Raw genomic sequence first — 14,451 nt, 5'->3', positions numbered from 1 at the left:
TGTCCTTGCGCAGGTTACCAGGTTTACCAAATGTATGTGGTTATGACAGGTCAGGAGTTGAAAAATATGATTTATGATAGCACAGGCAAAGTTAATAATTAATTAGATCAGATTTATTAGTTTTATTTTAACATGTATAATGCTATTTTATGGCTATACTTTCAAAACTTTGAATGTCAAATTTCAATGCCTTCACAAGTTCACACTCCCTAGACTTCCATTGTACGTGCATCAAAATAGTTGAGGATGTGTCAAAATTATGTTTTTTTGGTCATTAACAACATAGCTTAACTTTTATTGAATCTGGAACATTCCAATATGTACCAGCTAGTAAACCATTTCTAAATATGAATCTCTCAACACACTGTGTTTTCAGTGACCACACAGGTGTACATGTAAGTCTCTATCCACTGTAGAAAGAACACAGCGGGTTCTCTTTCATTTAAGGTGCCATTCAGCTTAAGGGTGACTGTTTGTTTGGTGTAGATGTGGTAATGAATTGTTGGGGTTGTCTTTGTAGACTATGACACGGAGGTCAGTGATTGTTTTTGCTATATGAAAAAGGCTGAATGAATGTAACTGTCAAACATGTGCTTTTAATGAATCCATTTTTAAAGTGTTACGAAGTTAACGGGGTGCTCTCAAACTGACGAGCGAGCTTGCTTGCTTGCTTTCTCATTTTCCTTAACTTCACCCCTTTTCTGTGTTCACGCGTTTCCTTGTTCCATTTTTCTAGTACTCTTTGCTCTACGTGTCAAGAGGCTGTGCCTCTTACAATCAGTCTCTTTACTCTTATTTTTACATTTGTAGTTCATTCACATCATTTTTGTACCCTGAGACAATGCTTCTCTGCTTTTTCACTCTGTTCCTCTCTCTCTCTCACTCTTTCGTTCTCTTACATCCTGTTACTATGGCGATAGGCCTTCCGCCATTATGAATTCTTTCATGCTTTCCTCTCAGACATGCAGTGAAACACACACTCACATTCACAATGCAACCAGGGAATAATGGCTTGAGTTTTTCAGGGCACACACACACACTCTCTCTCTCACACACACACAGACACATACAGAAATAGGCCTATACATGCAAGCATACACAAAAACGCATGTTTATCATTATCCAGTGTTACTAATGTGTATATCTATGATGCCTAAACATATTCTATTTACACTTAATGGAAAAATAAAAGAGGCAAATGGAAGAATGTGATTAAATTAATGATCTCAGTATACCCACTTAGATTATACTGTTTTTGTCATAGTGCTGTTTCTCAGTCTCTCTTGTCTGCTTCTGTGTATTTAACACACACACACACACACACACACACACACACACGTCTGGTTCACTATCTTTGTGGGGACTCTCCATAGACTTAAAGGGATAGTTCACTTTGAAATTAAATTTTGGTATGTTTTAGCTTACCTCAAGGGCATCCAAGATGTAGGTGTCTTTTTTTCCGCAGTAGTTTCAATTTTGATATTTTTAGGTCAAACCGTTCTTGTCTGTCAGTCATATCATGCAGGTCTATGGTCACCCCCTCAAAGAGCATGCACAGAGTCCAAATTAAAACAATTCCCCATCGTCCAAATTAAACAATTCCCCATCGTAAGTACACATTGATGGTCTAAGACACGAAACGAGCGGTTTGTGTGAGAAAACGAACAGTATTTATATCGTTTTTACCTCTTGTAACACAGCTACGTCCAAGTGATCTGAGGGCGCGCGCGCATCCTGGTGTGTGACGTGTGCGCAGACTGGTGCATGGATATATATACACTAGATGTCGCCTTGGCTACGGCAGTTCATTGGAACGAATGTCTTTAATGCGAAATCTAGTGTGTATATATCTATGCACCAGTCTGCGCACACGTCACACAGCAGGAAGCGCCCACGCCCTCAGATCACTTGGACGTGGCTGTGTATAAGAGGTAAAACCGATATAAATACTGTTCGTTTTCTCACACAAACCGCTCGTTTCGTGTCTTAGGCCATCAATGTGTACTTACGATGGGGAATTGTTTAATTTGGACGATGGGGAATTGTTTTAATTTGGACTCTGTGCATGCTCTTTGAGACAGTGACCACAGACCTGCATTAAATGACTGACAGACAAGAACGGTTTGACCTAAAAATATCAAAATTGAAACTACTGCGGAAACAAGACACCTACATCTTGGATGCCCTTGAGGTAAGCTAAAACATACCAAAATTTAATTTCAAAGTGAACTATCCCTTTAATGGTTTTTACTGTACAAACTGTATATTCTATCTCCTTACACTAACCGACCCCCTAAACCTACCCATCACAGAAAACTTTCTGCATTTTTACATTTCCAAAAAAACTCATTCTGTATGATTTATAAGCTTGTGTACCCATGGGGACCTCTATTTAGGTCCCCACTGTGACACAAGTCCCCATGAGTTTGTGTGCATTCAGGTTGAAGTCCCTACCGGGATAGAAAAACATGTACACACAAATCTGACATGCTTATAGTGATTTTTTTATATTATTTTATTCATTTTCACAAAAATAAAAGCATAATCCCAGAGATACTGTAAACAGGTTTTACATCTACTTGTCATAGGACCTTTAAGGAAAATATCTCAGTGAAGATTGCTTTTCCATTCAACAAAGTAACAACAAAGAAGTTTGAACATGCTGTGTGGGTGTATGTAGATTTTTATGAATAATGTAGACAATTAAAAAAAAAAAAAACATTTAAAAGGCTCATGTTGACAGAAACACACTTCATTTGATAAATATTCTAAATCCTAAACAAAAGTTTTTCCATGCATTCTTATTCATGACAAATATAAATTTGAAACAAAAACATCAAAAAATGTGAATAAAGATCATGGATCGTAATCATTTGATATGTGCTTTGCAAAGGTCAGACTGAATTTCTGAAGCTTTGGGGGGAAAAATTTTAATAAAATGGTGGTTCTTAGATTAAATTTGGTGGTTACATAGATCTGGTGGTTTAAAATAAAAAAAAGCAAGGAAATACCTAGAAATATCAAACAACGCCCTTCACACAGGCTTGTTTTTCTGCTGCACTGATTTCTAATTGTTTTTCTATATAAACATCTCAGTTTTTCAGCATCTTGCACATGTTGGATTTTAATTTGAGCAAAGCTTACTAAAAAAAATGGTGAATAAAATATGGAATGAAAAACTTTAAACTCATTGGATAAAACATTATTTTGTAACATTTGTAAATGACAGAATTAAAATTTTGCATGAACGTTTGCTATAACTACTGATTATGCAAAGCATTTTATAATGTACTTAAAAATAGAACTGTCATGAATCTTAATACTCATATTTCAGTGTTTTTTACATGGATTATGGATGCATCATAAAATGTTTGTGACTAATGAAAGTTAAGGTGTTAACCGATTGAATATCAAAGCATGCACAATTTTATAACAGCAACAGAAAAGGGGTATCGGCCTAATATTTAAAAAAAAATCATTTTCTCAATGTCACAACAATAATACAAGATCTCTGATTCAATATAAGAATGTATCATTTAAATATATAAAAAAAAAAAATTACCAATAAAATGTGCAAACTCTTTTTGGAGTTCTAATCGTCAAATTCATCCTACTTCGAATAGGAAAAATCTCCAAACACTTTGACTGCGATTCAGATTTACACATCTCTCATCTTTCCTTCCACTTCTTTTTTTACACATTGATTCTAGCACAAAGAATCGGAGCAAAGAAAAAGTCAAATGCAAATTTAATGGCTTTCAGCATGGTTTTCCTCCAGTTGCGCTCAATCTTGACCTGTCGTCCCTCAGGCACCAATGAGGAGCTGCAGTCCAGACAGTGAATGGCTTTCAGTTCAAATGCAGGTAGTTTGTTACCCAACTTCCCTTCCAGCTTTGTGCTGAACTCCACCATGCTGCCTGGGTCGAGGTTAAGAAGCACCTGTCTAAACTCGTGGCTTGCCATTAGGAGAATGTCAGCTGCCGGATCGTCGAGTTTTGTGACCCCATCCACCGGCATGCCGACCGTCACCTCAAAGCGGTAACTGTCGAAGCGCTTAACGTGGCATTGGTGTTTAGCAAATTCCTTTATTCGACAGAGCTCGTCCTCTTCCTGCTGGAGGAACAGCATTGTGGTGTTGACAGGCTCTGGGACGACGTCCGTGACATTCACAACAGGAGACGTATTATTCTTTGGTTCACACTTCGGATAAACCTCACCGTAGAGACACTGCAACCAGTCGCCCATGAACACCGGTAGAATGTTTATAACAGACTGTGCTCCGTTCTCCTTCTCAGCTACGCGAACACGACGGAACACTCCTGTCCATGTGACACGATGGCCTTCCAGATGGCTGCAGAGGAGCTGTGTTTGAGCCATCCCGTGCTCCTGCCAGGCATGTGGGCCACACAGTGTCCCATATTGCTGCCAGGTGAGTGTGGAGTTATAAACCTTCAGACCTTCAGCGTTATAGACATAGACGCCGCAGAGAAAAATCACAGTAGTGATGCACAGGAGGATCAGTTTCACTGGGCCTCTGTCGGTGATGGAACGGAAGACGTTTAGAATGGAGAGGCTGAATCGAGTCCAAAGCCGCAGCATCACTGGGACGGCGCACACTGCCAGCGTCACCAGCATTTTAGTCAACTCCAGCTCCAGGAACCACTTGACCACCTGAATCAGCAGCATCGCCATCAGACCCATAGCCAAGACAGGTAATGCGAACAGGAAGAGGAAGTAGGCGACACATGTGCGGATAAGGCCGATGATGGTGGAATTCCGCAGCAGAACCACAGAGAACTCGCACCACACGAAGCAGACTAGATACGGCACCAGGAAGCAGTACGTCCCTCTGAATCCCCTCATGCGTGCCATACTATAAAGGCCAAAAAAAGAGATACAGTTAGGTATAGTCATCATATTCAAGTACCAATATCATAATATATCATATTAAAATCATGTTTGGGTCAGCGGGCGCTATTCTTAATTTTTTAAATAATGTACATACATTTTGTTGCCTTGCTTTTCCAGCAAAACTTTCTATTAATTTCTTGTATAATTATAGTAATTATTACAATTTCTTTCTTTGTACAGAAAACATTTGATGAAAAAAAAAGTTTAATCATAGATAATAGTTTTCTTTTAAAACAGTAACATTTGATGAAAAATAAATGCATGTGTGATTTTTAAATAAATATTTAATAATTAGACATTAAAAATGTTAAGTATAAATCTATACATTTAAATTGCTAAAAAAGTAAATGTCTAAATAACTATTTCTTTGTTATAGACAGTGCAAATGGCTCCCCCACATCCAACCCAGTGTTATTTATTATTATTGATCTACTATTATAGTGTTTATTCATATTTTCAATTAGTATTTTATTTTTAAATTTTATTTTCAATGTTCATTTCAATTTTTGTTTGTTGTTTAGTAATTTTGCAATGTGCTTTTGTTTTTAATACTTTATTACTATTACGTTATAATTTATTTTTTATTTCAGTTTTTGTTTTTTTATTTATTTCCAGTTAGTAATTTACAAGCTTTAACTTAAACTTAGTTGCCAAAGCAACATATAAAATTTTCTGTTTAGTTTAAGTTTTTCATCCAATGGGCCCTATCTTGCACCCAGCGCAATTGACTTTGTACACCGACGCATGTATCATTCCTATTTTGCACCCACGCACAGTGGACTTTTCCCTCCACATACGCACACCGGTAAACTTGGGAATGAACTTGTGCTCCCGGGGGCGGTGCAGCGAAAAGAGGAGGCGTGTTCCGGCGCAAACGTTCCCTGGTGCTATTTTGCAGGTTTAGAAAACAATTCCGCCACTGACCCGGAAAAACCTAGTCTAAAGTCAGTGGCGCGTTGCGCATGTTATTCATATGCAATTTTAAGGGCGCATGCTTGGCCATAATCAATGTAGCGTGTGCACAACGCGCATACACTTTGCTTATCTCATCTACTCACAGACGCAGCAGTTGCCATTTTTATAAAACCATACATTATTACAAGGAAAAATATTAACACATGAGGGAAATCATTGTTGTGTCCATGAAGATGTGAAAAAATAGGCATAAATCTAGCTTACACATTTACCCAAATTATTATACGCCTGTTTAACCGAAGCTAATTTGGGTGGGTTTCTCTCATCCCCAATGTCACTTCTCTGTGTTTTACGGCCCTGACGAGAACGTCTGTCTCCTCGGCTGTGAACCACTCCTGGCGTGCGTCTGGCAAATCCGCCGTTATAATAGCAATCCGCCATGGAACAAGCGCGCCTGCTCTTAAAGGGAATGTGAGATGTTGCTCTGATTGGTTTATTTCACGTTACGCCCAAACCACACCTATGAATAATGAAGCTACTTCAGACCAACCCATTTTAGATTTGAGTCGGGCGCAAGAGTCATTTATCCCGCCGGTATAATAGCAACAGCGTCCAAGACCCGCCCACAAAGTTACTTGCGTTTCGCGTTGATACTCGCGTTTCAGATCGTTAAAATAGGGCCCAGAATTTATATTTAATTTTATTTCAGATTAATGAGATTTAGTTTCAGATTTTTAATTAACAAAAAGGTTTATGGTAATTTTGGTTTTGGATGTAGTTAATGATAATAACCCCTGTCCAATCCAATAGAATGTATAGCATATACATTCCCTTTATTAGGTTTATGTGAAACCATTCCCCTCACCTGAAGAACAAGTAGAAAAGGTAGATGTAGAGCACACAGGGTACACTGAGCTCCACCACCACTGATTCTCCTAGAGGGATGGTTGTGAAAATATGTCCCAGCATCCTGGCCATCACCATTTCCTTTGGCAACTTGTTGGTCAAGGCACACAAAGATGAAGCCACCTCGATGATGAACGCCCTTCGAGCGTACGCTGCTGTAGACGGGCCCAGGCTCATGTAGCTCAGTACTGTGAAGAAGATGGCTACCGTGGAGAGCTCTGAACATGGGATCCAGCCTTTATCTGCAACCGGGAAAGTGAAGATCACAAAGAACACAGATATCATGAAGTAGAGGTACTGCTCCAGGTTGTTCCAGCCAAAGTTGGTCTCCGCTTGCTCCACGTCTAAGGTGGGCTCGAAGCGTGTGAGGAGGGCGGTGAAGGCACGGAAGTTCTCCCAGCCTTTGCTGCTCTGGAAGACTCTCAGTGTGCAGATGGCCATGGAGATAAAGGAGAGGTAGAAGATGAGGAGCGGGATGATGAAGGCAAACAGATCAATGGTGAGATTGGAGATGATGAAGAAGAAGATAAGAGCATTGACGTGTTGTGTTGGGATGATGGTGCTCAGCCATTGGACGCCAGCACGAGATGCCCAGTCAATTAAATGTTCCTTCATCTCAATAATGGCATGGAGGGGGTACTGCAGACCCTGCAGGGAAAGGAAGGACAATACAAGAGTGATATTTTATTTGTGTCAAACTGAAGTTTGATAAATAGCTACATCAATGGTGGCTGTCAAGCAAACATTTGTATATAAATTTGGTTTATTTGTTTTTCACCAAGAAGTGGGCTTTTATGTCCAGGGCTCTCTTCATTGCACCACTGCGTCTGGAAGCCAGCATCATCCCACTGCTCGTCATTCCCCAACTAGACTTTCGATGACGCTTATGAGCAACGGAGGCCAATTCATTTTTTTTCTGCATGAAAACAGTAGCACTTTTTTACTCTTCAAGATCTTTTGGAACCATTGCAAAGATTTTATTTTGATGTATAAACGAGTAGCAAGCTGTCATTTAGCAGCTGAGTTTAGCAACTTGCATTAAACTCCCGTTGGTGGAACTTTAAGCTCACACAAAATTAAAAACGATGTCATAATTTACTCACCCTCATGTCATTCCAAACAAAACTCAAAAGAAGATATGTTTCGAAAAAAATATCTGTTTCGTCCATACAAAGCAATGGGATCCAGTGTCGTTTTGAACCCCATTGAGTTTCATTATATGGTCAAAAACTGTTTTCCACAGAAGACAGAAAGTCATACAGGTTTGGAACAACATCAAGGTGAGGAAATTATATCTTTTAAATGCCTTTCTCAAGGACATTTAAATGGTTCTAGCTTATATATTTATAAAACACATATTTTAATCAATGCTTTGAAAAATTGTTGTTATATGAAAAGTCTGATTCCATACATTGAAAAAATTTGGTGAAGGAATTTAGCAAATTTTCAGATTTTGCAAGTATATAAACACAATGCAAAGTAACACTGAATTAAACATTAAATTTGTGATAAAAAATGTCAATCCTGGTCCTGGAGTACCGTCTGCAGTGCACATTTTAGATGTCTCCCAAATCAAACACCTGATTCAACTCATTGGCTCATTAGTAAAGACCCCAAGGCTGCATCCGAAATCGCATACTTCCCTACTATTTAGTTGGCAAAAAACAGTGTGTGACAAAAGAAGTATGTCTGAATTCACAGTACTCATAAGAGAGTAGGCAAAAAGTACCCAGATGACGAGATACTTCCGGCGAGATACTGAAGTGTGCATACAATGGACACTTTACTATCCCATGAGGCCACGGGAGAGGATTTGTGAATGGCAGTGAAGCGACACAACTGAAGCTGGTAGGTCACATGACAGTGGCAACATGGCGAATGTAGTACGTCCGGGTTACATTCATACTACACAGATTCAAACTTTCTAGAACATACTTTTTGAGTGCTCGCAAAGTATTCAATATAAGTACCTACTTAAGAAAGCATTCAATTGCGGATGCAGCCCAAGGTCTCAAATATGTGTGTTAGATGTGTGTAAGAGAGACATCAAATATGTGCAGTATTAAGGGTACCACTGTTGTAAAACAATCTCCAATAATCTTTGTTTAATTTACAACTTTGAAGAAAAGAAAAAAAACCTCACTGTATCAAATGAGGCTGCATCACTTTTCCTTAAAGTCTCCTCTCCCTTTGCATCTACGCTTGAGGTGCTCTGTGTGGGAGTGCACGCAATGCCTTCTGTGAACTTTTTTGTCATCTCCACAAAATCTTCCGCATCCACATACTTAGAGCCAGCTGTAGAAGAAAGAATACTTTTTTTGTTTTCACCATCCTTCAGAACAAGATCCAATGTATTGTATTTACACATACACATATACAGTATGTACACTTACATTCATTAGACACCATTGTCTCAAGAATTTTCCTCTGAGAAAAAATGCTGGGTGTTACACCACGTACAGAAGCTTCACCTGTAACATAGAAATCATTAAGAGTTACTACAAGTAGACACGTTACATTTATTTCAGTAACACAATAAGGTTTCAGTTGTTAACATTACTTAAAGGGATAGTTCACACAAAAATTACAATTCTGCCATTAATTACTCACCCTCATGTCATTCCAAATTCGTAAGACTTTCATTTGTCTTCGGAACACAAATGAAGATATTTTTTATGAAATCTGAGAGCTTTCTGTTTCTCCATTGACAGCTACGCAACTGAAACTTTGACGCTTCGAAAAGTTCATAAAGAGATCGTAAAACTAATCCATATGAATTGAGCGGTTTAGACCAGAATTTTCTGAAGAAACACCATCGCTTTATATGATGAACAGATTGAATTCAGGCTTTTATTCACATAAACATTCATCAACTCGCACATCAGTTGTGTGTTTGCTCAAGCATGTTCGCTTCACGTGCGAGAACCAATGAGGTTCGTTCTCCTGTGTTACGCAGCACGTTTGAGCTTCCTCTAGAACCAATGAGGTTTGTTCTTGCTCGTCAAGGAGGTTCGGTTGAGCTTCTGTTTATGTTCGCTGATCAATATTTATATGTGAATAAAAGCCTAAATTAAATCTGTTTTCATTTTTGGGTGAACTATACTTATACAATCTTGGTTAATGTTAACTTCAACATTTACTACATTATTAAAATAACGAACTAACTTTTTGTAAAGTGTTACCGTTCATGTTTATCTAAAAATATGACATTCCTAGAAATCAACATTTGGTCAAAATGCCACTTGTTTCAGTTTTTAAGGTACACAAGAATGAAAAATACTGCCGTTGCACCAAAATAAATAAATAAATTACCTTGTACAGTATTGACCTGGCTGACATTCTCCAGCATCTCAGACATGGCTACTTTCTTCTTTCTGTCAGGATTGAGTTTCCAATACATGGTCATGGCTGCTCTCCTAACTGCCTGTTCAAGCTTACTCTCTGAGGACAGCTTTCTCACCTCTTGTGTGTTCTCTGGTGTGATACCTGCCAGTAGAAATTTTAAAAAGAATCCATATGTGATGTATGTATCAATGAACATTTCAACAAATCTTCAGATTACATTGACATAATTGAAGCAATTGAAGGCAAGTTCTCAGAGGTCCTTGTTCTTTCTGCTTCCTCTCACCTTTATTTTGGATCCAGCATTTCTGAAGTAGTTTGGCAGAATCTCTCCGACCTTGTTTTGTTGCCTTCACCAACCATTCAACAGCTTTATGGTTATTTGTATCTGTGTCTTTTTCTTCTGCCAGTTTAAGGTAGTGTTTACCAAGCTACAGCAAACACATTAAATAATACACATTATAAATAAATACAACGCAATACAAAAATCTTTTTTGTGAGAGTTAAATGTCACTGCTTACCTCTAGAAACACCTCAAGAACTTTTGAGCATAATAATACAAATATCTTTTGAGTGCAGTTTGCTTAGATTACAACATTATGCACAACTGACTACATTACCCATCAGTCCCTGTACCATGTTTTGATGAACAATAATAAGTGGCCTAATTTCCCAGAGACTCAAAGCTAGACAGAGTATCATATAACCATATCTAATCTTAGCCTAAATGTTAAACCACTGTATTATTAAACCATAGTAAGAGCTTTAAAGTGTGCCTTTACCAACACCATGACAGATTAGTGCAAAATCATTAACAGAAACTGAACTATGCTGTCAAATGTTTGGCCTATCTACTAGACTTATCTTCATCTCCTATCATGCTCTATGCCCTGATATCTTGATCCTAATGAATCAAATATGAATGAGAAAAGGTATATGTCTGGAATTCATTTTAGAGGAAAGGGGAAGTAGAGTAGGCTACTCAAAGAAAAGTCGGCTCATCTTTCAATGTACGTGTTTACAGTATGTGTCAGCAGTCTGTATTTGCAGACACATTTGCTCTGACTGTGTGAGAACGTGTAGCCTACATGCATGCAGGAGCATTTGAGTTATATTGAGGCTGGGCTCATCTTCCAGAAAGCTGAAAATAGACACACTAATGACAACGCCAGAAAGGACATGCTGTCAAAATCACTACAGAATTGAATCCGTACTTCAAAATACACACAGTAGATTGTTTAAAGTCGTATAGCTATAATATTACAAAAACGCATTGCACTGTATAGGCCAGTGAAGAACAGCTTCGCACAAAGCCAACAATACCTTCACAATCAGTTCCAAAACCATGACACAATGTTCACTGAATCACTGATCACAGTCAATTTATAAGTATTAACTGTGATAGGAGTGTTTGTGCCTAACCCAATTTCGAGCTCTTCAAAGAAAGAAATCCAGTTGCCGAACAGGATTCAGTCCACTTTTACATTTTAGAAGTTCTAATAAATTGTCATATTTAGTAATCAATTTCACATTGTCATGATATTTCATATGACTATTTTTATATTATTTCAATTATGACGTGTGTTTTCAAGTACTCACTCTACTCTGTGCTCTAGGGTCTCCAGCTTCAGCTTTCTCCAGGAGCTCCTCAAAAGTTAGCTCTTCATCCATATCATCTAGGAGAGATAAGAGAGACTTAAAATTAGGTTATCATCAATTTTACACGATTTTAAACTGATTGAAGTCTTAATGAATCAACACCAATCCACCTATTTCTCTCTAAATAAATGAACTATGCTCATCTGTGCTACAGATTCATGGTGAATAATGTGGTCCTATTGTAATAGTCTGATCATGCTTTAATGTTGATTAAAGTTACCGAACAATCCAAATGGAATGAGTGGAAACAAGGACTTAAGTATTTCTGAAAAGATAAAGACATTTTATTGAACATATAGTTTATCAATAGTTTCCTGCCAATTGTATTACTTGATTCTTTGTCACTGATTTAATGTATGGCCCCAGTATAATCCCAAAGATATTAATTGCATCTGAATGAAAATCGCAAGTTACATAACTCATCATGCTTCAGGGTTGACATATCCATTACTTTCTGACATTACTGGCCAAAACCAAACCAGAAAAGCAAAACCAGACTATGAGTAAATAAATGTATATTCCTCTGATTTTAGTCTCATCAGAAGCACATTGGTTTGTGCTAAAAATAGGATTTATGTTCTTGGTGAAGATAAAGTTAGCACACACACACAAGCATGACCCACTGGTGACCCTAGGTCAGATGCATTCCTTTAGTGTAATGCATACTGAATGTATATCAAGAAACGGCAATTAAAATGGTACATTAAAAATATCAAACAAAATAAGTGAGTTTCAACATGTTAAGAAATAGATTCATAAAGTCAAATGCGACAAAGAAAACTGGAAATCATACTGAAATTGTAAGAAATAAACAAGTCATCACATTGTCTTTTAGCATTTTTTTTTAAATGTATTAGTTATAATGCAAAGCTTCACTTACCAAATTCTTCATCTTTGGATTGCTCCTCATCCTTTCTTAATTTCTCCTGCATAATCACCTTTTGGGCTGCAGCCAAAAAGCTCCGTTGACGGGGGATTTTACCTAAGCCCGCTGCAGGTGTTTTGGTGGTGGACGATGAACCCTCAGGAGGAGTAGGATCAGCAGAAATGGTCATGCTGGATGTAGATGGGTCATTGGGAGAAGATAATATTAATGGTGTTGATTTCGATGATGATGATGGTGATGGAGCTGGCATTGTTGGAGTAGTTTTAGAGATATGTGTTGATGCAGGGGTTAGTTTAACTGGTGTTGGTTTCTCAGGTGTTAGTTTGGCTGGAAAGGTTTTAACATTAGGGTGTTTTAATGTAGTATCTTGAGTTAAAGAAGGGGATTCAGAGGGTCGGTCTGGGCTGCCAGAATTGGAGAACGGGGGGCCAGCCGTCTCAGTGGCAGGAATGGATTTGGTGGATGGAACAGGAGGGTTGAGACGTTTGTGGGTAGTTCTATCCTCCATGAGAGTCTCAGGAGATGGTGGTGGACGGGCATTAATGTCCATCTCACCTAAAGGACAACAAACATAATGTGAATAGATGTACCGTTTACAGAGAATACCGGGTTTTCCTTACTTACACTCAGTCATTTCTACCAAACAAATGTGTGTACTGTATGTAAACTGTTTAATCCCATTCTCTCTCTTTCTCTCTCTCTCTCTCTCTCTCTCTCTCTCTCTCTCTCTCTCTCTCTCTCTCTATATATATATATATATATATATATATCCAGAGTTATACATATTACATACATATATATATAATTCAATATGTTTTGATAAACCTGATAACTGGGCTGAAATTAAAAGTAGTTTTATAACTCAAAATAAAAGAAAGTAGAATTAAAACAACTTACTCATTTAAGCTGGTTGAACAGATGATCTTCAAACAAACATTGTATGGCATAGCACAGTCAAAAATAAATTATTCTTTAAAGTTTTCGTTCCTGTCCACACATTACAACTCTGTGAAACCACTAGAGCTCCACTAAGGAATCACAGTTGTTAAGATCCATCATACCTCAAGAGAGCGAAGCTTCAATTGGATAATTCAAGTGCCAATCAAAAGGTTCTGTTCTCTGATTGGATGCAAATCGAGCAGCGCATTGCATTGCCTGAAGGATTAAATTAGTTTTATTTGGATTCGCATGACAACACATCGGTCTTGCTGTGGAGAAAGACTATCGAGGAAGATTAGAATACAGTCAAATAATTATTTCGGTACTTTCTTAATCAATGAAAGCGGCCCAGTGAAGTAAACTTGGTAAGACATGATGGGCAGCCAGCCACTAGATGTCAACGAAGTGATATAAAATAATAGCTTTTGCTCGCATAGTGGTGTATGTCTGCTGTTCACAGAAGATGCAGTTTGCAGTGTTGTTCGCGGGACACTTCTGCAGTCCTGAAATGTTCATTAAACTCCATGCTGTTTGAGAAACAAAACTGAAAGGAGGAGACACCACAGGCACCAAAGCTAGACTGAACAGGGATTTTGATTAATCTCAAGTGACTCGAATCTTTTGAATCTGTTCTGTTTACAAAATATTCGTTCACTGCTTGGCAGTGTCTGCAGTTGAGGCCCTTTGAGTCTGACACCAAAAACGATAACTATATTAGTGTTGGCTATTATACCAACGGACAATAACGTTCTATTTAAATTTTTATCACGCATTTCTCAATAGGTCACTTTTTCAAAACTCTTCACACACTGATCACAAGATCAGTTTATGTGGCTAAACTGTGGATCATATATCATTGCTTTGGCACAAAATGTGTTCAATAATGACATCTT

The 14,451-nt window shown here is 38.1% G+C and overlaps 1 protein-coding gene across 1 annotated transcript; it reads right to left on the bottom strand.

Moving 5' to 3' along the window:
* Window positions 1-1,234: 1,234 nt before the first annotated feature.
* On the bottom strand, window positions 1,235-13,649 carry wfs1a (Wolfram syndrome 1a (wolframin)). The gene is made up of 11 exons (XM_079858363.1): window positions 13,517-13,649; window positions 12,614-13,174; window positions 11,674-11,750; window positions 10,361-10,505; window positions 10,045-10,218; window positions 9,126-9,203; window positions 8,876-9,027; window positions 7,511-7,648; window positions 6,692-7,380; window positions 2,252-4,873; window positions 1,235-1,391 (listed from the first exon to the last, which is right to left on the bottom strand). Exons 1-10 carry the CDS (start codon window positions 13,518-13,520, stop codon window positions 3,694-3,696), a joined length of 3,198 nt encoding a protein of 1,065 aa, XP_079714489.1. The 5' UTR covers window positions 13,521-13,649; the 3' UTR covers window positions 1,235-1,391; window positions 2,252-3,693.
* Between the last annotated feature and the right edge of the window lie 802 nt (window positions 13,650-14,451).

The sequence above is a fragment of the Squalius cephalus genome (genome assembly GCF_949319135.1).
Source record: "Squalius cephalus genome assembly, chromosome: 2".
NCBI lineage: Eukaryota > Metazoa > Chordata > Actinopteri > Cypriniformes > Leuciscidae > Squalius > Squalius cephalus.
This window is presented reverse-complemented; position numbering and strand designations above follow the sequence as displayed.

Bases quoted from the DNA above. Each gene is read 5' to 3' on its own strand.
- wfs1a (XM_079858363.1), bottom strand. The intron at 10,219-10,360 runs GTGAGAGGAAGC...TTCTACTGGCAG, and splicing joins ATGCTGGATCCAAAATAAAG to GTATCACACCAGAGAACACA. The intron at 9,204-10,044 runs GTAATTTATTTA...TCTATGTTACAG, and splicing joins CCAGGTCAATACTGTACAAG to GTGAAGCTTCTGTACGTGGT.